At 42.7% G+C, this 25,449-nt stretch overlaps 1 protein-coding gene across 1 annotated transcript in view; it reads left to right on the forward strand.

The window, feature by feature from the left end:
• LHPP (phospholysine phosphohistidine inorganic pyrophosphate phosphatase) overlaps positions 1-25,449 on the forward strand; it is a 297,450-nt gene that overhangs the window by 204,491 nt on the left and 67,510 nt on the right. Inside the window, exon 3 of the mRNA XM_078644023.1 lies at positions 19,534-19,687. Coding sequence (XP_078500149.1) covers positions 19,534-19,687 — 154 coding nt within the window. The remainder of the gene's footprint in view (positions 1-19,533; positions 19,688-25,449) is intronic.

Below are 25,449 nucleotides of genomic sequence, written 5' to 3' on the forward strand. Positions count from 1 at the left end.
TTCGATAAAGAAGGCTCATTCTGGCGCCAAAAAGAGGAAATAAGAAGGAAAGGTCTTCTAACTGCCTTAACGATGAAAAATCTGGCAAACAAACTAATGGGACCGACATTGACCCCACTATTGAAGGCAGTTCAGGCTAAACTTCTTCCCTCGCTAACTTATGGTAGTGAGGCAATGAGGGGTAGAGATGCTAAAGAGCTGGATAGGACGTTGGTCAAAGCCTATCGAACTATGTTTGGTCTTCCGTCTTATACGTCAGCAGCACAAATAAGGCTGGAGTTTGGCCTCCAACAACAAGTCTTGGCTAGATACGGTGCTTACATCATATGCTGGCATAAGATAAGCAAGGCCAATCCAGACACGTTGAACTATCTGCTTTGTCAAGACTTACAACATAGGGAGTTTTCCCAAGCAAGAAACTACCTTAAATCAGCCTTAGATTCCACCAAATTGTCTGGACTATGGGAGGCGCAACTCGGCCAACCTAATTTCAAAAAATTGGTCTGGAAAAGCATAAAACTATCCTCCTTACTTAACGACAAGGCAGCCTTCTCGAAAAGATCCCACGCCTGGATGACTCTCAGCTCGTACAAATCGCTCACCCCACAACCATATTTCAATCAGCCTTACTCGAGGGTGACAAAAATGAATTTCCTAAAGTACAGACTGGGGATGCTTCCATGTACTCAACATTTACCACCATGGTTGAGGACCAAAGGCCAAGCTGCCTGCAGACTGTGTAACAACAAGAATGGTGACATTCTGCACGTAATTTGCCTATGTGAAGAACTGCGTCAAGTACGGTCTCAATTTCTAAAAGATTCATTCAACCAGAAAGGGATCCGCACCAGAAGGCAAGCAGTGCTGGCCTGCTTTAACCCAGCGAACATCCAATTAAATTGCAGACTGGTAAAATATCTAAGGATGGCCGAACAAAAAAATGGGGCTAAAGTCTCTTCTCTGACTGCGTGTGAAACAGCTACCGGAAGTGGACAAGGAGCTATGGCGGGAACTTAACCGAAACAAGCAGAGACAATCTTGCCTTGATATCCAAGCACGCGTGACCCATTGACTGCTCCAAATACCGTAATTTGACCATGTATTATCACAATGCAGTATTTTATTCTAATTCTTAAAATGTTTTAACCACGGATTATGAATTTTATAGTGTAACCTTTTGCAATGGATTTAATTAACCATGCCAATAAACTTACTTACTTACTTACTTACTTACTATCTCTAGCGAAGTCAGGACTTTAACCTCCTACTCTTACAGTCTTTCTGGCAGCGATTTCTCGCTTTCGTCATGATGGTTCCACATCACTGTATACCTCTCAAATCATCCGACAGTTCTTCAGGGACCTCTTTCGAATGTATCCGCCCATACGTCGTCCGCTGCCTGCTTGGCGCCTGAATCTGGTTTTATCTCAGCTCCTCCTACCTCCTTTTGAGCCCATCCATTCAGCGGACTTAAAATTCCCCACGTGGAAGGTTGCTCTCCTACTCGCGCTTACATCCTCCAGGCGAGTAAGTGACATTCAAGCATTCACAATTCAACCTCCATTTCTTCAATTCTCCAAGGGCGCTGTTACTTTGCGTGCAAATCCAAAATTTATCCCCAAGGTTCCTACGGATTTCCATCTTAATGAGCCTGTCATTCTCAAGACTTTCTTCCCAAATCCTCAGTCTCCTAGTGAGCGTTCTCTACATTCCTTGTATTTAAACCGTTGCCTGAAATTCTACATTTAGCGCACCGCTCCTTTTCGAAAATCAGACCAGCTTTTCGTGGCCTATGGCCGAATATGCAAAGGACAACAAGTCACTAAACCATCCATTGCTAGATGGATTTCTTCTGCCATCTCCTTCTGCCATCAACGGGGTGGAAAGCCTCTTTCTGCTCCGGTGCGAGCACACTCAACAAGGGCTGTGGCATCATCTACCGCCCTCTTTGCTGGAGTGCCTCTGCGCTAGATCTGCAGAGCTGCAACGTGGTCGAGCAGACACACGTTTACGAGGCACTACTGTCTGGATTCAGCGGATGCAGCAGATGCTGCGGGACAGGCAGTGCTACGAAATCTTTTCAACTAAGGTGAGCCTCTGTTGCTTCCCGCCTTCTGTCATAAAAGGTTTTGCCATATGTCTAAATGTATGCTAAGTTCATATGTGCACTGACTTTACTTACTTTGGTTTTCACTGCCTTTTATGACTCATGTATTGGTTTACTGCTTTCTATTCTTATTCAAGCATGTGAATCTATGAAAGACACCCCTAATACTGGAGAAGAACATTAGTTACCTGTAAACTGTGGTTCTCCAGTATTGGTGTCTTTCATAGATTCACATGCGACCCACCCTTCCTCCCCTCAGAGGCCCTCTTCTCCTCATGCACTATGGCTCACTTTGGTGCTACGAAAATCTGAGGGCCTGAGCTTCTGAGGAGAAGGTTCTAGAGGGTGCTGCTGCCTGATTGGCTAGAATGTGGACTATTATAATGACTCTGATATGTTACTAAAGTGAATTCTCCATTTAAGGCTTCTATGGGCCTTTTTAGTTCTATGGTAATTTTAACTTTATTTCTATATTTTATATGTATTACATTTTATATGTATATGTATAATTATATATTTTTCTATATGTATGTATATATATATGTATATATATATATATATATATAGATATATATATTACTACTATTTTATGTACCGTGGGACTCCCACTTCGACGACGGGGAATATTCAAGCATGTGAATCTATGAAAGACACCAATACTGGAGAACCACAGTTTACAGGTAAGTAACTAATGTTCTTTTCCTCAAAAAAGATAAACATCCATTACTTCCGCCTTCATTTCGCCCCATCTTATTGATCAATGCGGATAGCAAGGTTTACTCCAAGATCTTAGCCTCACGCATTTCTAGAATTATTACGCCACTTGTCTCAAAATTTCAACACAGGTTTATCCCCGCACGTGATACAGCTGATCATATTCGCCGTCTGATTAAATTTTTGGATTGGGCTCAGGCAACTGGCTCCTCGATTGGGGTAACCCTGTTGGATGCTGAGAAAGCATTCGACAGGGTCGCCTGGGCATATATGTGGGACATCTTAACTAAAAAGGGATTTGGTCCAGGTATTCTAACAGCTTTAAAAACTATGTATCGCTCCCCTTCTGCGTCTATTCGTCTGAATGGTCAAATATCCTCTTCGTTTTCAATCACTCTTGGCATGCGACAAGGTTGTCCGTACTCACCTTTACTTTTCGCTATCTGTATCGATCCTTTTGTAAATCGTTTACATTTTGCAGCGAACATAAAACCAATTCACTTAGCCCATATAGATTATGGAGCCCTAGCCTATGCAGACGATATTGTGGTAGTCACAACAGATATCGAAACTGCGCTTCCAACTATTAATGATTTAGCAGCACAGTTCGGGTCTTTTTCAGGGTATAAGCTGAATCTATCCAAAACTCAGATTTTGTTTGTTGGAGGTACCCTGCCCATTAATATATCAACTGTGCCAGAAGTCACATATCTGGGAATCAAGATCTCACTCCCAGTCTCTAATATCCCAGAGTTAAATATAAATCCGGCAGTGGCTAAAGTTAATGTGACACTAGAAAGATTAGATCACCTTCATTTGTCGTTATATGGCAGAGCGAACGTACTAAAGATGTTGATCTTACCCAAATTTTTATATATGTTCCGTACAATACCCATTGAATTTCCTCTAGCTTGTTTTAAAAAATTAGAGAGGATAGCCTCCAGATTTTTGTGGGGGTACAAACGGCAACGCAGAGCCCATAAAAAGATGATTCTCCCCAAAGAGTATGGTGGGTGGAATATTCCGTACTTTCTATTCTACTATATCGTCTCTACAACCCATTAGTCCACTCATAATTGGGGATAAAGCCCGGATCCCTTTTTGTAATACTCCATCAATCTACGAGTTAGTTTTGGGAGAAGAGATGAAAGGATGTTTTGTGAAGGTAGTCGAACCTAGCCACTTCAAGAAGACCACATTTAAGATTCTAAAAGCCGCGTTTGTAGTGTGGAAAGTAGTTAGGCGACATATGGGCGTATCAAAATTAAATGTATATATGCCTTTTACCGCACCTGATTTATTACCTTATATTTTTCAGGATCAAGTTGCTATTAGGTGGGGAGCCAAAGGAATTTGCTGTTTAGGGGATTTGTTTAAAGAGGGTCACTTAGTTTTGTTTAATGATTTACAAATTCATTTTGCTCTATCAAAAAATGATTTCTTTAAATATCTATAAATTTGCAGCTTTTTACAGAGTGTACGACCATCAATAGAGCATCAAATGAATAAAATCCCTCTTATTGAACATATGGCGAAAAAGACACCTATTGGCCTATTCTACTCTTGTTTGACTCAGGAATTTCCGGATGATCTGGGAAATTGTCAATTAAAGTGGTATCAATAAGCTTGGGATACCAGAAATCAATATTCTTGAATTCATCATGTTGGCCAACCGAGTTCTTATAACGGGGCTGATGAGGTCACAATATTTTATGTCCGTACATGATTTATACTATACCCCTAGGAAGGTTTCTAAATGGAGTATGACAACAGGGACTAAATGTAACAGGTGTGGCCAATTTGCCGCTGATGCGGTTCATATGTTTTTTCAATGCCCTAAACTTTCAGAATTTTTTTTGCACATTGAATATTTTTGGGGTGTAATTTTGGGACGTTCGATTAGTATAACCGCTGAGATGGTATTGATTGGTTGTAGCTCGGGAACAGTGGGTCAACCAAGACCGAAAGCTACGACATGTTTTCTTTTTATTTGTATGGCTGTGGTACGAGCTTGTATCACAAGAGATTGGATTAATCCCGAGCCCCCCTCTTTCTTTAGTTGGCGCGAAAGACTATTGTCAATGTATAATTCTGAAATGGCCATTTATAAAACTAAAGGGATAAAGAGGAGGGATATGGGAGTAAAGATATGGGCACCCATTACGGAATGGATTTAGGAAATTGTAATGTGTAAGGGTCAAGATATATTTTTTATTACTGATTGTTTTTGATGAATTTATGTAACTATTTTGCACTACTGTGAAATACTTGGTTTGTATATGCTGTCTTTTTCCTTGCATAAAATAAAAAAACTTTTATAAAAAATAAATAAAAAAAATGATGTGTCACTGTCCGAGAGGAATACACAAAGTGCCACAGCACAGCCATTCACAGTAGTGTGATAAAGGACACCTGTAGAAGGCATAAGTGGTTAAGACAAGAAAACGCCAATTTTCTAAAAGTGGCATTTTCAGAAGTGTGACTTAATATCCGGTGTTTCCATTAAGGCGTGCTTTCAATTTCATTGTATTTGAGTGTAAACAACATATTTCTATCTGCTCCCAATCCACAGTTATCATTTATTAAATGTAATAAGGTAACCCAGTGATAGTTAATGGGAGAGATCAACCTTTCATGAAATATGATGTTAGGAATTTTTCACTGCTAGGACATGTAACAATTATAAGTGCACATGCCCTACCTTTCAAATACAGTGCACCCTGCCCTATGAGCCATTAGGGTGTTCCTTAAGGGTGACATAACTATTAAAAATGAACATTTAGGCTTGGCAAAGGGTTTATTCTACTAGGTGGAGATGCCAGTTTAAAACTGAAGTACAGACAGCAGTGGCAGGCCTGAGACATATTTTAAAATGCTATTTTAGTGTGTGACAAAATGAGTGCTGCAGACTCACTTGTAGAATTAAATTTACAGTCCCTGCGTACATGTAGTACCATTTACTAGGCACTTGCATATCAGTTGCACATACCAATCAGATATATGCCAATGGTACCATGTTTTAGGTAGAGAGCACAAGACCTTATCACTGGTTAGCAGGGAAAACAATCATAAGGCCAATAACAACGGGTTCAGCAACAGAAAGCAAAAATCTGGGCAAAAAAGGCCAGGTCCAGCAGCCATCATAACCATACCAAAGAGAGCACAAAATGTGATAAAGGAGTCTAAGTAAACTGCACAAAACGTCTAAGAAATCCTACGGCAATCCAAGCATCCAACATTAACCTCCATCTCCAAAGCCATCACTAAGTGCAAAAGCATTCAAGTATGCCCATAATCTACGAATAAGGACAACTCTGTACAATAATGAATCAGTTCCTGGAGAAATTGAATATAATATGTAAATTTAAGACACAAAGTCACATTAACTGGCAAATAAAAGAAACAGAATAAAACATAAATATGCTTAACCCCTTCTACGCTGATGACGAACTGGGCTCATCATGGCGTAGCCTCTTCGCACGCTGATGACGAGCCCAGCTCGTCACGTAACATGCGCTTTAGAAAATCTCAGCGTACGGGCGGAATTCCGCCCGCACGCATGCGGTTAATAAGTGGTTCCAATCAAAATATCTTTGAAAGGCATTAAGACTCTCAAATGTTTTGATTAGATTGTCGAAATTAACCTTTATAACTGACCAAAAAGCCAATACATATATCCCGAAGACTTTAGTCTAGGACATGAACTTTGAAACTCTTTTCTGACAGCTACTTTCTCCTTTGCCGACTCGTAGTGAATTTTAATAGGAGAGTTTTCAGGTAAAAAAATTAGTATTAAGTCTCACTTCTTTTAATATTTGAGAAATGTGCTCTGGCGGCCCACCTTTAGAATATTGTGATAAACTGCATTTCCATTCATTGATAATCATTGAGCAGCTTTTTGCCTTACTAGTAAAATTTAGACAATTTAAGTGCAGAAAACACCCAAATGATTAAACGTCCTCTCCTTCCTGTGGCAACTCGAACATCCAGAGGTTATACTGTTTGTTACTGTTCTTAAAAAAACACAATTTTAAGTCACGCTATATATCAGTATTAATGTAGGCAACATTATTTATTTATTTATATGGATAAATAGGTAACATGCATGCACAATGTAGCCACCTCATTCTGGATGATGAAAATGTTGCCTTAATAGGTCTTATCAACCATATTAAATGTTCCAGTGCTGGAATTTCCAACTTCTCAGGTTTTGATTTTATTGGAGACGAAGAAGATATTTCTTTGTGTCTTATTTTTGCCTCCTGATGAACAATATTAAATTGCAGTGTCTAGCAAATACGAGAAATTCAATGTGTGCAATCCAAGCTTTTTAATTTTCAACCTAAATCCCTGGCCTCTACAGATGTTTCTATTGTTGGGGGTTGCTCACTCACTTTTCTAGTGCAAAGAAGGGATAATCTAGGCGATGTTCTTTTGAGAACTGTGCCTAAATGAAATCTCTCACTCAAGATGAGTCTTAGCTCAGATGTCCCGATTTCTTTTCCCAGTTATTCCTCATCTAGGGCTGTGGTGCTGTATTTTACTGTCCTGGCTGGTCCACATTTTAGGTCTGCCTTTAGCCAAGGCAATTTGATTGTTCTAAAATTGTATAATATACTTATTTGGAAGGGCTTTAAGCCAGCTCTCTTCATCCATTAGTCCATTGTTGTGCCATTCACGTTTGGCTTCAGCCCACTCCAGCATCCAGTGTGGGGAAGTGGATCAGCCACTGACTTGTAGTGTAGTTCCTATTATCCCAATAGGCTCTGCGCATTGGAATAATACCTTCAATAGTATAGGCCTAGACCAGACGTTAACTAGGTCTACTACTGTCGATATTAGACTTAAAGTTTTGGGTTTGCCAGCTAGCTCAGAGTTCACTAGAAACTTTCTCGAATAGGCAAGGAGGAGTTGAACCTCCCTGGATAGACAAGAAGGGATTTAGTTTCTGACAACCATAGAACATGACAACTTTGCTCTCCCCTAATCAAGAGTGTATCTCTAGAGTCGTGTGAAAACAAAAGACGACTTATTTTACTCAGTCAGTACGTGCATTCTTAGTCTCACCAGATTGTAGAGAAAAGGAAGAGACGGGCGTGTTCAATAAAAGATGGTATTTATTGATCAGTCTCTTTTCTCGTACAAGAGAAATGGATCGATATTATCGCAATACTTATGGTTAAGTAAAGTGCATACAATAAAAGCAGAAGTATAAAATAATACTGTAAAAACATTGATATGGTTTCTAAGCCATATGCTGGTTTAAAATGGATAAAATATATATATACATACACATTTGACTAATCGTACTCAACTGGTGTTTCTAACTACGCCTACCCCAGTGTACCTGACCTAAGCCTAATACGTGGGCGGGAATAGAAAGTAACAGTGTAAGTTAAGTTTGTTTTGCCAAGTGACTGACTCAAGAATTCTCTGCGAGGGGTTATTCAGTTCTGTACCTGGAATTTAGGATGAATGAGGGATGGTATCTCTCGTCTCTGGTCTCGATATTCCAAGCTGCCTGCGAGGGCTGCTCGGAAGCGCCGGAGCTGGATTTCTCGGCAGGAGAAAGCAGCGTCTCGTTTTCAGCGCGTCAGGAAGGCGGGGCTGCGCCAGCGGGGTCTGCTCTGCTCTGGGCTTCGGCAAGTCTGGCTGCTCCGATCTCGTCACCACCGCGTGTGTTTGCATAGGGCAATATCGGTAATATTTATACCTTTAAGGTGCCGAGATTGACGTAAGGATGGACATAGATACGTCAATAAGGATGTCATACGACTTAGTCGTTAGCACATTCTTTTGCTGAAGTTCTCGGTGAAATCAAAACAATGGCCGCAGGGTTTTTCCCAGGTTGTCATAGGTTTGATTTGTTTTGAGAACTCCGTATGCCTTATCAGGGGCTGGAGGAATATCGCTTGTCTAATTAGATGGCAAGCGTTATGACCTAATCAGATAACACGTTCCTGTGCCGTAGTGTGGCTTAATCAGATAACGGTTTCTGCATCATGGGGGTTTTCTGCCTCATGGGATGGCTGCTAGTTAACTTGTTAACCAGAATAGGGTCAGGAACAGGGGGATCGATACAGAACCTATAGGAATACATCACAGACTAACTTCACTATGAGGGACTGCATTTTGCTCTTTCACAAGAAACATGCGCATGCAAGATAGTTCCCTTCAGTGGCAGTGTTTTTTAAGATATTATTATTACTTTAGTGTTTCTTTTGTTTTAAAATCCTGATGTAGAAGCAGGACACTTTTGATATGAGCACAGGGCACATTCCAGATGATCAGTTCCTGTCTCCTGCTAAAGCTGTTGAAAATTAATTTTGGAGTGGCCTTGTGGCATCAGACTACTCCAATTTCAGGGCATCCCAGATTCTGTCATTTTGCAACTGTTCTTTATAAACGTATCCTCTGTTTACTATACACTTAATGACTGCATTCCTGTATGTCATGCTGGTATGTATTTTAATTCAGGAATACGGGTATACTTGTATACCAATTTAGCCTGTCTGTCCTGCTTGTATGGCTTTCTAGTTTGCTTTCAGTTCTCTTGTAAGTCATGCCGATGTACGTTTAACTGTGTTAGTACTAAGTGAAGCTGTGCTGTTTATTCCATTTTTCGGATCTATCTATCTATCTAGTTTGCAACCCTATCTGTCTGTCTGTCTTCCTAGCTGTCTGTCTGTCTTCCTAGCTGTCTGTCTGTCTATATATCTACCTACTTCTCAGTCTGCCTGTCACATATCTGTCTATCTGCCGGCTTGTATGTCTGTCAAGCGATCTGTCTGTCTGCCTGTCTACCTACCTCCTTGCAGCCCTATCTATTTTTATTCATCTTGTCAACCATATCTATCCATATCTCTCTGAGCAACTCCATCCATCCATCTATCCATATTTGCAACCTTCTCTGCATATGCAACCCTCTCTATCTAGCTATGTAACAATCCCTTTCTAGGTAACAGTCTATTTGTCTATCTGTGTCTATCCATCTCTATGCCTGACAGTGTAGCTAGCTATACAGCACAATCTAACCGTACAACCTCTCTGTCTTTGCACGTCTTTCTATTTATCCATCTTTTCAACCCTCTTGATCTGTTTGTAATAAAGATTTATAGATAATTCACAAAAAGCTTTAACAAAGGTGTGAGGCTAGTAACCAAAGCCAGATCTATTGGCTTGTGTCTGATGTTAGGCAAGACCTTTAGATTTCACTACAATTATGTGTATAGCATAGTTAGTTGTAGGGGGGTTTTCAGTTATACTTAATTCATTAGTTTGTGGTTGTCATTCCCATTTTTCTTCCACTCTCTCCATCATGCTTCATGGGGCCATGGGTCAGCACCCTTCAGCCATTGGCTTACTTCACTGTAAGTTTCAGCATGCTGCTTTTTCACTAGGAGTACATACACACACAAAGTAGTTCTCTTTGGTGCCAGGTACTACTATAATAATGCGTGCTTCTTGCAGACCAAAAATAATACTTTTTCCTTTATGTTTATTTTTTATTGATTGATTAGGGTCCAGCAGCTTCCCCAATAATAAAGTTTTGCAAAAACCATGACAGAACAAAACAAGAATTGCCAAAGCCAGCTCCAGACCTATTGGCTTTGCCAGTGCTTATTTGTAGTTGCCTTGATCTTGATGTTCAGTTATGTCTATTGATCACATCTAGCAAGCCATTGCTGTAAAAATGCATCTAATTAGATGACAATAGGTGAATGAAGTGAACCATCAAGATGGGGACATAATTAAAAAGGTTACATGGGAAGAGGATTCCAAGTTGCAAATGAAGAGTGGAAGGAAAAAAGAAACATCTGGAAGACTCTTAGGCTGTCTCTAGAGGCAAAGCAATGCTATGGGAGCGTGTTGGGTGCTGGGTTGGGTTATAGGTGGTTGGCTCTGTTAGTTCTGAGGTCTTTGACTTGGGTTCCTGTCTAGGGTTAGAGTATACAGTGTATGAGCACTAAGAATTAGAAAGGTACCCCCACACTTATTTTTTTTTAAACTGCTTAATAAGAGGGCTTGTTCATTGTTTTGTGAGCACAAAGGCTGTTACACATTGATACATTTAAAAAAATACCTTGCAGGCAGAGCCGTAGAGAAATGCCTTTTTGTAGCAGCTGAAACTTAGATTTCCCACCTTTCGAAATTTGTATGGTAGGAAAATAGATTAGAGGATTGATTAAAAAGGGAGGACATGACAGAGAACAGGAGAGCAAATTGAAGCAAAGAGGAACTGCTGGTAATCTGGTAATATATCAAACCAGGGTCCATTCATATTTGTATTTTGCAGGGAGATGTTTCTTTTTAGCACAGTCAGTACAACAGCTTATAACATGGGCTGCGCCTCATCCTGTAGAGCAAGTTACAATCATTTCTTTCACATTCCAAAACTAACAAATTGCTTGCACGACATCAAGTCTATTCATTCTTTAAAAGCACGCCCTTTCAGATGCTGTGACGTCAATGAAATGTGGTTGTGACTTCTCAGAAGTATTTTCTTTAAACAAGAGCCAAGGCTGCTGACTATAAGAATGTCTTTCACAACACTAATAAAATTAACATCTTGTTTGCTAATATATTCTCATATAATGTTGTGATAATAACCACACATATATCCCCTAATGTATGTAGTATTAACTATAGGGCTCAAGGTTGTACATTGAAGATTGTTTATGAGCGTAACCTCGGTTTCAAACCTGGCAAGTAGAAGCAGGAGTTTGTGAGAATAATAAGAAGCAGTATTGTGTGTATAAATGATGTCTTCCTCTCAAAACTGTTCAGCGCTTCCTTGGGGAAAGATCATTCGACCAACACATCAGATACGTTTTCACTGAAAGTAACGGTTATCTGTCACATGAGTAAGCTTCATTGACTTGTTTTGAGAGAAAACCTATATATACTAGTTTGATTGTCTATTAATTTTAGCTGTTTGCTCCTACTGACCTTTTTCCGGTGATACCACTGGCCAATTGAAGTGACAGTTGTCCTTGACATTTTGCTGTGTTGTTTGCTATTTTGCATTAAACGTTAGTTGAACTTCATGCTTCTCGAGTTGTTGTGTTTTATTTTTAGCAAGAGAAAATAATAGCCCAAATCCACAGACACTTACCACCTGCCTAACGCAGGTGGTAAATGTTACGGGGTACTTTTCTTCTTAGCCCAGAAGGGTTGAGGAGACATGAAATGACAGCAGCTCAGGGTTTCTTCTTTTACCTCAGCTAGGGGGGAGCCTTGACTTCTTTTCCCTTGCTGGGGTATGAGGGCAGGAGGGGGTCAGTAGCTGCTCGCATCCCATACAGTTCCTCATAAAGGTCCAGGTCTGATGTGTAATGGCCTGTAATAATCAAGAACTCTCAGTGAAGTCATAAATGATGTCGTAGAACGTGTCATGAGTGATGTAATATGTGAGGTCATAAACAGTGCTTGGCAGGGACTAACTATCACTGGTGAATTTCTTTGTTTTTTTTTTAGTTCAAAACGGTAATGCTGTCACTGACATATTCACCAGTTATAATGTTACTTTAAGTGAATTTCTAGTTTTTTGTTTTTATTTACATAAAGTAATATTTAATTACCATAAGTAAATGCAACCCCCTGCCGCACATGGCCTTAGGCTGTGCACACAGAAGTTTGGCTGCAGGGCCTGGCCTTGGGCAAGGCCCTGTGCCCAACCCCTCACATACACCCAACCTGTGCTGTGCAGTGGGGGCTATGCTACAGGCCAGGCCCAGTTGGCAACCCAGTAAAGGCAGCCAACCCCCACTGCGCACAGCCTCTGGCTGTGTGCGGCGGAGGTGTTAGCCATAGGCCTTGGAATCTTAGGTCCTTTTTTTGAATGAAAGGGGAGTGGGCCACAAGGCCCCCCTTCCCTGAGCCATTATCGGCCAGGGACCCCTTTCCCTTAGGCCACTTATTTCAATAAAGGGGAGAGGTTCATGCAGCCCCCTCCTCAAGCCTTGTTAGGCCCTGGGCACCCCATCCCCCAGGGCTATTTCTGAAAATATAGGAGCCGTACGGCCCGCCTCCCCGAGTCGTTATCGGCCCTGGGGACCTCATCCCACGGGGCCACTTATTTAAATAAAGGGGAAGGGCAACACACGGTCCCCCTTTCTGAGCCGTTATCAGCTCCAGGGACGCCTTCCCCAGGGTGCTCACACTTAAAGGAGGGTGCCCTTGTGCCCAACTAAAGCACCCACCATATAGCCATTGGGGGCTGCAGGGGGAGCTCCAAGGCCTATAAACATAAACTTTAATAAAGAGTCCAAGGGGAAGTGAGATTACCAACCCTCTAGTATCCTATCCCCCAATCCAACTATACTGATAACAAACATGGATACTAGTGGTCTAGTAGTATGAGGCTAAAGAAGAAACTACAGTGGCATGAAATGTGTCTCTTGTGTGTCTCTCTATGATATACAAAAGTGGAGAAAGAGAAACCCATCAGACCACCCAATGGCGGAGCTCCAAGGCCCCCACAGCCCCCGGCCGGCTCCCCGCATGCAGCGGGAGCCGGCATTAATCACGGCCGGAGGTAGCAGCTCCCTCTAGGTGGGAGCAATATTTTGATATGTTTTGCTGCCGGCTTCAGTGCGGGCAGGGAAATGGATGGAAAGTCAGCTCCCAGCAGGTGGGAGCATTTTCAAAGTTGATGCCCCCACTCCGGGACATAGTTACTGAACTGGCCTTAGGGGGTGGGGTCCCCGGGGCATTTAATGGCTTGTTTAGGGGGGCTCCTCTCCCCCTCCCCTTTTTTATGAATTTGGCCCCATAGGTATATAACTAATGAATGCAGCCTAGCCACCATTTTTTATTTTTAACATTTTTGCTGATTTCTTTTTGATGCCATGGGGAGAGAGAGAGTGTGTATGTTAGAACAAACTAATTCAAGTGGATTATTGTTACCAAAATATATTGTTTTGGAACGGGCTATTTTGTGCCTTGACGGTTTGCAGTATTTACATTTTTATAAATGGCAACTTACTAGTGTGAACCTTTTCATATACAGGTTTGGTATCTCTCAGGGTTTGTTTTCTGTTCGACCCTTCTTTTGGAGCATATAAATTATAGGTTTATAATTCTGGGTGACAGGAATGTGCACACTCCTAGAATGAGGAATCCAAATGATCTTAGTGCTCTTTCAGGCCCCCTCCTAGCTTTTTCCAAAGACTCCCTGTTCTGTGATCCCAAAATATTCATTAGTCAACCTTTTCCCCTACACTACAAGATTAGTCATATAGAAAGGTAATCTGCTAATCGAGCATTGCAAGAGGTGAATATGTTGCAGATGCAAAAGCAGCCATCATATTACTCGATCTCAGTGCCGCGTTCGACACGGTCAACCATGCCACATTATTACATCGATTGAATGGCTTGGGCGTGTCGGGTGCGGCCCTGGAATGGCTGACCTCCTTCCTGGATGAGCGATTCTTCCAGGTGTTTGAAGGCGAGGCAGTCTCCCCAAAGCATCCACTTAACTGTGGGGTCCCCCAGGGCTCCTCTCTAAGCCCCACCCTTTTTAATGCTTATATGCGACCTCTAGAAAAGATAGTCCTTCCCTTTGGTGTGCGTATTGTCACCTACGCCGACGACACCCAATTAGTGGTCTCTTTGGACCACTCTGAGGGGACGTCTAACACCTTAGGTCCCTGTCTAGAGGCGGTCGCCAAGTGGATGCAGGCCTCTTGCCTCAAACTCAACGGGAAGAAGACAGAGATTATGTTGCTGGGTAGTCCTTCCCCGACTGCCCTAGCATCTATCTGGCCTACATGTCTCGGTCCTCCTCCCCCTCCCAAACCCCATATAAAGAGCCTTGGAATCTGGCTTGATAAAGCGCTTGACTTTTCAGTCCAAGCCACCAAAACAGCCTCTACTTGTGTTGGGCTAATGAAAATGCTTCGCAAAGTGCTCCCTCTGCTTCCATTCCAGGCGAGGAGGGTCATGGTTCAGGCCCTGATACTCTCCCGCCTGGATTATGGAAATGCCCTATACATGGGAGCCCCGGCAGCTGTGACTAACAGGCTTCAAGTCACGCAAAACTGTGCCGCTCGACTATTGTATAACATTCCCCGCTGGCAGTCAGCTAAGAAAGCTTTGAAAGAACTTCACTGGCTCCCAGTAGCCGCTAGAGCACAGTTCAAGGCCATGTGCATCTTGCACAAATCTTTCCACCGCACAGGCCCTGCTATCCTGTTTCCCTTGGTGGTGCCCTTTGCCCTGTCTAGAGCTTTTCGATCTAGCTCATTACATCTGGCAACCACAACTAAAATTAACAAAGCCCGATGGGGCGGTCGCTCCTTCTCTCATTCCGCTGCCAAACTTTGGAATTCTCTCCCTCTGTCCCTTCGAGAGAACAATAACCGGATGTCCTTCAGAAAGGCTCTGAAAACCCATCTGTTCGCAAAAGCGTGTTGACGAACCCTTTGCCCGCCACAGTAATCAGTTAAAGCGCTGCGAGGCCTCCGGGTAGTTACGCGCTATAGAAGTGCAATTTTTCATTTCATTTCATTTCATGTTACCCATGTCGTGGAAGGTACTTCAAGGTTAAATGCTTTACCTCAGATTATCACTCATAGGAGGCAACGGAGGTCAACGGTCCTCTTTTATATACATGTGTAAATTCCTCTGAAGTCCCAGAATCTTGGCAAGGTTCCGCCTCCCTCCTTGTTCCAATGAAGAATTTGATTCAAATCTGCTACGGAATCTATCGCCTTGTTGTGTGGCTAGTCAGTGAAGAGAAATCATTTGCCAGTATTCTACATGGGGAGCTGGTGGAATGAGCCATAAGAGACAAGCTTTTGACATATCCTCATTCAGTATTTTGCCACAGTTCCACCAGCCACAATATTTTGGCACTCTCAATTTAGGTAGATCATCCCTTTAGCAGTGCAAAGGCCATTCCGTGTGCATATCTTCAACACTATGGAGCAGCCTTCCTCAGTATAGACAGGGTTTAATATGGAAAAAAAATGACAGTGGCATTCCCTACAGCTTGCTTCACTTCATTCACCCTTGGCACACCTATACTTGGGTCTGAGTTAAGTTGTCTGGAAATTCATCCCTCTTGAATGGGATTTATACCAACTAAGGGCCTGATTTAGATCTCGGCAGATGGGTTACTTCATCGCAATGGTAGCAGATAACCCATCCGCTGAAATATAAATCCTATAGGATATAATTGGAATTATATTTTGTCTGACGGGTTATCCGTCACAGTTTTGACGGAGTAACCCATCCACAGAGATATAAATCAGGCCCTATTCTTAAAGTAAGGGTGCATATTCGCTTTTTTAACTTCTAAACAACTGACCATGGCTTAGGGTTATACAAGAGGTGAATTTTTCCCTGAGAACTTGGACCGACACATCTGTTAGTTCTGCAGTACGCCAACAACACTATTTTGTTGAACCGGACAGGTATAGACCTGCAGTGGGCTCTATAGACACTTGAAGAATGCAGATCAGTAAACAAGCTAGTGGTTAAAGGTTTAAAAGCTAAAATATTTGTATTTCATTGCCATCATGCCAAGAAAAATTCATGGTGGTTTAACCAAGTCAAATTGGAAAAGATGGTCTTGCACAACTATTCTGAACTTTGGTGCAAAAAACACAGAGTGCATTTTTCCTCTGTTGAGAGTAAGGCCCCCGCGCAAAGAAACTGCACATTAAATTAGTGAGTCCACCTGCCATTTCCACTCAAAATAATTTTCCTATTGGGTTGGCCGGTCCTAGTTCAGATCATATAAAGGTCTTTTTTTCTCAAATCAAACTACATTTAAACTCCAATCCATTGAGTTTCTCTTCTTAAGAAGATCCTTGGCCAACAGACTTACCTACTGAAATACCTGTTATAGGATTAGAAATGTGACTTTGAATGCTTTGAAAAGCTGTTATGGGAAGAGACATACACCCGAATAACTATAACCAAAACTCCCTGGCAGTGCCTGTTGCTTCTGCTTTGCTTCCTCTAGATCTTTCAGGTGCCAGGCGTGCTCACATCATAGCTCCAGCTCAAAAGTGAGTTAAAATGTGAATTAAAAATGATGTGCTTCAGTGCCAACATTGGTGATGTAGCTACCAAAAAACGTTCTGATTGTTTATTGTAAACACATACTTAGGGGAATCCCAGAGGTACCAAATCTGATTGATCGCTATACTTAATGAACAAACCTCAGTATTGAATGCTCACTCATATCAATAAAAATGTGTTCGTATTTAAATTTTTCAAACAAGTGCTCTGCATAGTACTTATATTATTTTGAGTGGTTGACTGACTGTCTCACTGATACTAATATCTTTTTTAGCATCTGTAAACAAGGGTGCAGTCCGCTCACCGTATGGATTTATGGCGTGTTGCTGTTGTTTGCACTTAACTCCCAGTAAAATAAACGCAATGTGTTGTGCGCCATCAAATTATCAGTAAACTCTCAAAAAAGTCTGCCTGCCTGTTGGTACTTTTTGTGTTGGACTATGTACACAATGAAGCGCGCTCAATGGGGAAACCGGGATTTTACAAAATGTAAACAAAGACAAAAGTAAACTCTAATCAGCTCTGAATTGATACATTGTAGGATTCTGTATGACCCTCCCACCCCCCTCTTTGCTTATTGACTGGCTACATAAAGTGAGCCCTTGGGAAACCGGAGTGTTCACAAAGACTAACGAGGACACACACACACACAAACCCTTTCCCACACGGAAACATTGGTTGCAGGGCCCAAGGGCCTCAGTACTGTAGGAATTTATACATGCAACAATGGTTTTTCTCACCAGATCTCAGCCCCTGAAGGTGATATTGGGACATCTGATTGTATGCTGTTTATTAATTGAATTAACCTGCTTTCCTACCTCTAAATAAAAGGCCTGTTATTTTTCTAAGATGTGCCTGTGACTTAACATTGATTTCACTGAGTGTGATTGCTTTTGGAGTACATCTGGGTTTGTTCAAAGCCACCTACCACCTCCTGGCACAAGACGTGACCTCTCAACTTACTGGCCTTGGATAGTCACTTACATACAGGAAGTAACCTGGTTATCCCGCTGGCGCCCAGTGGTCTCTGGAGCACTGGGACAGCAGTGGTAAACAGCGACCAACCAGTACTAGGAAACACTGACTGCTTTGATCCGCTACTTTTTTGTTCATTCCACGGGGAAGGAGTGTTTTGGATCTCTGTATATTTGATTACCTTTCTTTTCACTTGCTAAGATTGGACATCTTTTTCTCCATTGACTCGCTCTACCGTTGACGCTGTTTAGAGGTTTTTCCCTTTCGTCTCGGATGCAACGAACAGGTATTTTATCTGTAATTGCTGTTCTTGTACCAGCTTCAGTTGACTCTATTTTAGTAGTACCAGTTGGTGTTTTTCAAGTTTTAAAGGCTGTTTTCAATACATCTTCCCTGAGTTCAATTATTTTTTTGGATCATCATTTATAGTGTTCTGGGAGCAGCTTAGTTTTATATTTTATCAGTTGCCATCCCTGTATTTGACTGGACCTGCTTTCGGCTTACTTCAGTGGACTGAAATCACCTCAGGCTGAGGCATCATCTCCTCCACAGTATTTCCGTGGGTCAAGTTTTAACTGATTTGGGATTTGGCTATGCTTTCTCCTTGTAATTGCTACTGGAGATTGGTGAACTCAACTTTTCTTAGACATCTTGATGCTTTCATTTATAGAGTATCTCTCCTACATTCTAATGTCAGAGCTGATTTCACATTTGTCTTGAATCGAGGAGAACATGTTGGGGGAGAGGACTGATATAGTATCTAATGGATTTTGCTTCTAAATATCTGCACTGCCTTAACTCACAACCCAAGAATCCACTTACAGTATACAACAGAGCGCACCCATTGTAAACTCTACGCAGTGCTTAAGGAGTTTCTCATGGTGGACATGTAAAGCAAAGGCAAAACTCGCTCAAGTCCTCTTTGGAGGCTTGTACTATATTTCAATTTCTGTCATTTCTGGCCCTGTTTCCGCAATCCACGAGTAAATGGGACTTCTGTAACTGTTGGTTGAGAATATGTATAACTGTTACACTTAGGATACATTTTCTGTATGTTGGTGAATAAAACATGGGACTAGATTACTGGGTAAAGTTGGTGAAAATCCGAACAGAGCATTTAGTGGGTGGGATATACATACAAGAGCTGTCAGGGGTTCGGAAGGAGTTCAAGGAAGAAAAAAGTGTGTAAAGTAGACGGAGTGCCCGGAGGAAGGAGCAGAGTACCTTCAGAAGTGCAGTGAGAGTAAACAGGAGTGGGTGAGGTACTACAAGGACTGGCATTAGTTCCAGGAAAAGTATGCAGGATTGGAAGAGTGGAGTACCTGTAAGAGTAGGTGGAGTGCCTGAAGGACTGAGCAGAGTATCTGGAGAAGTGTGGGCAGAATATGTGGAGGAGTGGGCGAAATACTACGATGACTGGGCATAGTAGCTGTAAGTGAGGGAGGGTGGAATACCTTAAAGAGTATGTGGAGTAAAGGCAGGAGTAAGCCGAGTATGTGAAAAGGTGTTGAGGCAGAGTACCTTAAGGAGCAAGTGAAGTACAAGGAGAGTTGGAGATGATGTCTGAAAGAGTATGCAGACTGGAAGATAGTGGAGTAAGTAGAAGAGTGGAGGCATTAAATGAAGACAAATGATTGGGGTGGAAGTACTTGCAGTAGTCTGGGTCATTGGCACAATCACCACGCTTTGTATTCCTTTCTTTGCAGATCTCATTCCAGAGTTTGATCGGATTGATAAGACGAACCCAAACTGCGTGGTAATTGGGGATGCTGCAGAGAATTTCACCTATAGTAACATGAACAAAGCTTTCCAGGTTCTGGTGGGATTGCAAAAGCCACTCCTGATCTCCTTGGGAAGAGGGTGAGTGTGCACATCCTGCAGGTAATAGTGCGTGTTCGCGCCCTGCCGACAAAGGTAAGAGCATTCATCCAAAGTCCAGTGGTGAGTGTTCATATCCACTTGCGACCGTGAGAGTTTGCTTCCCAGTCAATTATTAGAATGTACTCCCTACAAGTGGTAATACGTAGTCTATATAATCTGGCAATTGTGAGCAAGTGAACTGCACATCTGCAATGACGGAGTTCAATATTAGTTGGAAAGCTTATGTTAACCGTAGATGACAGCCAGGAAATATATAGACAGAGAACTCATTAAACATTTATCATTAAGGGTTGGACACCACAATACGTTACTAGATAAGAATCCCTTTATAGTGAAAATAGCAGACTCATTCTAGTGTGTACATAAAACTCTTTATAATGACATATCTGTTTAGTTTGTCCAGTTAATATTTCACTTTGAATTTGATAGCATAAAGTATCTTATCATCAGTCCTTATTTTCGGCCGTGTATATAGCATTTTTGTTTACACTCATACTGTGTTGTTTCATCCAATCAGTTCTGCTATTTGCATTCATTAATGCACAGTATGTTCATCACATCAGTCCTTGTTTGTAAGTCAACATACACTTCTTTCTTCAGACTTCTTCAGGGATTCAGTTGTACACATTGATACTGTAATAAATAAAGTGGGTTATTAATTGACGTGGATGTGAGCCCACCACAAGGAATACGGCCACAAACCTGTCAGGGTTCAGTAATTTAAACATAGGCTCAATGCCCTGATAGAGATGGTACAGGGCAGGCCGGCTTGACTTAGGAAAATGTGTAAAGTGTTTAGCAGTAACAAAAGATTTAGAAAGTCAAATCACATTACAATACAAATCCCACAAGCGGTTTCTAAACATAGAGACAAATTTAATGAGCACAATGACACCAAAATGACAAAACTCAAATAATGGGAACCAGATATATGAATTTTTAAAAATGTAAGTAAAAAAGCATTAATTAAAATTGAATTGTCCATTAGAAGTCACTGTTTGCGGTTAACTTGACTTAGGCATAATTTCAGGCTGACTGCAGTGGGGCATTCGTCGGATAACCAAGTGGGTCATCAATGTCCAAGATTTTACTTTGTGACTTAGTTTCGGAAATGAAAAATGAAATCCTCCTGTGGGGCAAGGTTGCAGGATGTATACTATGAAGTCCTCTCGAAGCCAGATAGCCATAAGATGAGGTTCCAGTTAAGCTGTTGGTTTGGCAGGAAAAGCTCAGAGTGGGAAAATTCCAGTTTCGGAACTGCAAAAATCCTCACGTCGGACTGATACTCTTTGCACCTTCACCTGCTCAAGATTTCTGCATTCGGACATACGTCTTTTTTATAGAGCTGAAAATCATCCAGTAAGGCAAGCCTGAAGCTGGATCGGCAAAGACTACCCTCAATAGGACACATTTGGAGCAAGGAAAGTCTCACCTTTGCTTCAAAAGCCTTGGAAGTTCAAACATTTTCCAAGCCCTAACTTTTCAGACTTTGTCGGGTAACTCCTCTTTACCACTTCTAAAGCTCCTAAGACCTCAGTGACATCACTTAGGGCCAGGACTCACACCAGTTGATGCCACCAGTAGGATTCAGTTCAGTTGCTACTGGTCAGCTGGACTCTCCAGGAAAAAGGGCTCCTGTAGCTTGTTATGTCCCCATAGCCATATAAGAAGTCGCCCAACTGACCCTTGGAGTCCACTTTTCAGTCCTGGGCACAAGTGAAGCTGGACCAGCCTTTTAGTTATCCACACAGGTCACAGAGTGTAGGCCCAGTCCTCTTCTGTTCTTTCACAGATTCAGATATGCTCTGATGAACTGTAGGTGAGGTGCCACTTTTATTTTGTTTTATTTTTCTGCCCTTGGAGATGCGGCTGCTGGGCCAGCCAGGGATGTTTTTAGGGAAATGAGTAGTCCCCGGCTCCTCAACTACTCCCAACTTGTTGTGGGACCAGCTCCTCCTCCCACTAGGCTGGTGCCAAGCTGGCTACTGAGAGTATCGTGGAACAAAATGCTTCTCTTCATCCAGGTCTGATTTTACACGTAACTAAGAATTGACAGGCATCACCCTGGTCCCTTTCAAGTAAATGAAGTTCTTGGACCTTCTCCAGCTCTCCTTCCTCAGCTGTTAGGAGTCTCAGATCTCAAACCCACATCTTCCTGTCCATAGGCCTTAGCCATTCTTTCTGGTTTGGGAGTAGTTTTGACACCTCATTAAGGAGAAGCACTCAAATGAGTCAGCTTCTGGCAGACTAATGGTAATTAGCCTACCGGAGGTTCAGGCAGATAAAGTCTAACTTTTTTAAGTCCCTGTTCCTAAATATTCATTACAAATCTGACTTCACCACTGAATTGGATTTATAATAAACATTACACATAGTGTTTGAATTATGCCAGTAGCAGTTCCTGAACCAAAGGTGCATGAATGTAGGTACATGCCAGAACCATTTTTAAATACTAGGTACCCTACTTTGTGTGCTACAAGGTCCACCTAGGGTGTTGTATTTGCTGTCAAAAAAGGGTTATTTTGACAGGTTTGCCTGAATGTTTAAAAGCTGCAGGAGTCAGGCTGCACATGTAGGCTTGAATCCATTCTTTCCTTGTCAATCTAGTGGAAAGCACAACATGTGCTGCAGTCCACAGTTGACATTTTACTTTTTCATGCCATTGATGTATTTTCAGCATCATATTTAAGGTATTCCTGGAAAGCTGAATATGCCAATTAGAAATTAGACACTTTTACCATGTTTAAGGGGCAAGGCAGATTTACTGGGGACTGGGCAGCATTGTCCCAGTGAGTAGAGGTTAAATTAACAGCAGCATCTGTCCATACAAAATGGGGATGACCATGTAAAAAGAGACACTGTCTGAAACCAAATAGGAAAATGTGGGGCACCTGCATACCACTAAAACACGAGCCTCTGCCATCCTAACAGGATTTCTAAACTGATATGTCAAATGACAATAAGTTTAGCATGATTTCATCGGTGTATCTAGATAATAGGTATCCATATAAAACTAGACAATAACGATACCTGCATGGAACAGGTTATTTCGCTCATTTCATCTAAAGAATAGTGTGCCCACTGCAAACGGTGTGAAAAGGCATTGTTGTGAAATAAATGAATGAGGAGAATTTCAAAACCACCTGAGCCGGTATATATATTTTTTAGTTCTTAGATTTAAAGGATCTCTTAATTGCGATATACTGATGGCTCCCCTTTATCGTATTTGTTTGTTAGAAAGTGATTTAATGGCTATGTATCAATGGTATGCAGTTTTAGCCCAGAAGAAGCCTGGAAGATATTTGTACTAACCTGTTGGGATTAGTCTAAAGCAAGTAGAGAGATTATATCTCAAACTCACAGGCTATATACACAGTTTAAATGTCAATTCTGCCTTCATGGAGTTCACTTAGCCACAATAGATAAAACAGAAGAAGATAAAAGTTCCAGGAACTGGAACATTGTGCAATTCGCATATTTGACAGTGATTCACAGTGATTGCGTCATTGAGCTCCATTCTTTGTATCGGATAAATGGAGGCCTCTGCGGTGCATGGACTGGACCTTATTAAGCCATGAAAAAGCTCACATGGTCCGCGACTAGCTGCCGCCTCCCCCCCAATCCGGCACCCAACACCCAGGAACGTGGACACGAGACGTGTTTTACTTTTTGGAAGGCGGGCGCTAGTCGCCCGGCCGTATTTATTAAAGTATGAAATTAAAAAAGGTTTTAATTGCATAATCAACAATGAATACAAAAATCAGCAGGACATTTAATTATACAATTCTTATCAACAAGTTTGAGAGCCTGACCTTAACAAAACTCTAATACATGTTGTTCCTAGCTTAAACTAAACATCCTAAACTTGATTTTTGTACATTTCTGGCCATATGGCAGGGTCACTACCGGTGTCAGGTCCTACAAGCTGCGCCTCCCCCCTAGAAGTGCGCATGCGCAGTGTTACCCCGGGAGTTGCCCGGTCTACGCCCCAAACTCCATTTACCCACTAAAGGAGGGCCCTTACTCTGCGCCGGGTATCGTCATGAGTCCACGCGCGCGGGGTGGCTACCAGCCTAAGGAAAGCGTGAACTACTCCTACCCGCGCTCCTTTGCCTATTACCTTGCCCCTGGAGTTCTGGGAGTGGCCCGCAGGCCCCTCCCCCTGGGCGGGAACCTCCATAGGATGATGCCCGCCCCCTCAGACCTCAAATATGTGCTCACCGATAATGACCTTACCGCCACAGGCCAGCATTGTTAACCGACGATCTGGCCTCCCCCTCTAGCCCCTGCCTAAGGACACCCTCCTCCTTTCAAACCCCTCTAGCCAGGCCCAGATATTGTCAGACCAAAGGACATTACCCTCCTCTGTCAAATGCACCCCGTCCTTCAAGTAATACTTGTGACACCAGATGCACCCATGAGGTATTGACTGTAACAAGGGGGTCCGAAACAACCTATCCAACCGTGTGTTGATCCTCTTTACCGAGTGATTCAACGCCCTGACCGAATGTCCCCCCCGCCACTTTAATCGAGGTATGAGTTGTGACCATACTAGTGTGCACCCGGGGCAGATCCTAGCCATCCAACCCGCCGTTGAGATAATCTCCTCAATCAGAATGCGCCTGCCCAGTGTTGCCAAATCATTCTCCCCAAGGTGAAGTATCACCACTGACGGTGGAGACTGCTGGCGTGCTAACAGCCCTTGGAAGAATCCCCTAAACTCGTGAAGACATAACCCCCCTCTGCCAAAGAACTTGATGTCCAACCCTAGTTGTGCCGCCCTTTTCTTCTTGTCACCTGACAGGAAGACACATTCTGCTCGCTTCACATATGAATGACCAACAATCCAGACAGTGTTCTTCCTTATTTCCTGGTCGCCGCTCCGTGCTGATGAATGTTGCCGGTGCCCGACGACAAATTCCTCCCCTGCGTAACAGGTTTGAGAAACTGTAAGAGAGCGGAAAGAGACCAGGCGTGAGTGACAAGAAATCATAGCATGTCAATCCGAACATAACGTTTATAGCATTCCGAAGACCATCTCCCAATTGTCTTCACTCTTTCCACCGGGAGGCCCCCCGCCACCGCCTCAGTTGCTGCCCCAATCCTGAAGGAATGAGAGCCAAAATCTTTAGGGTCAAGACCTGCTTTCCTAACCACCATCTCCAGCACTTTCCTGAATTGATACCTGGTCAAGGGGGTCCCGTCGGCGTGACAGCGCAATGCCCTGCCCGCTGAACCTACCAATAGTCCGTGGAATAATTCTACGTGCCTCACCAGGCAGCACGGGTTGGCGGGTGCCCGTTGCAGAACTATGGTGTGACCCCTAGCTTCTTGGTCGGTTTTTGATTTTTGGATATTCACCCACATGGTGTCCCCCATTATCGTCACACCAGCCTTTTGCAAGCTGCCTAGTAGGTCTGACTTGGAACCTGTCACCAGTTCGCTAATTCTCAGCGCCCCATAGAATGCCAGGGAAAATGCCGCCTTAAAAAGAAGCACCTCCCACTCCGAGCTACAAACAGTCTCCAGCGTGCCCAGTAAGGCTGTTAGCCGGGCCACTCCAATGGGCTTTCTCTTATCCTGCTGGTGTCCCTGAATACGGCGCCATCCCCTTAAAGCCTTACGTATCATAAAGGTATTAGTGGGATCCCGGAAGCCCCTAGCTTGCGCGAAGAATGACACCGCTGCCCTATGTCTGGTCGCAGCTGCCACCGAGCGCCCCTCCTTATGCATCCATTCTA

The sequence above is a fragment of the Lissotriton helveticus genome, chromosome 5_1, assembly GCF_964261635.1.
Source record: "Lissotriton helveticus chromosome 5_1, aLisHel1.1, whole genome shotgun sequence".
Taxonomy (NCBI): domain Eukaryota; kingdom Metazoa; phylum Chordata; class Amphibia; order Caudata; family Salamandridae; genus Lissotriton; species Lissotriton helveticus.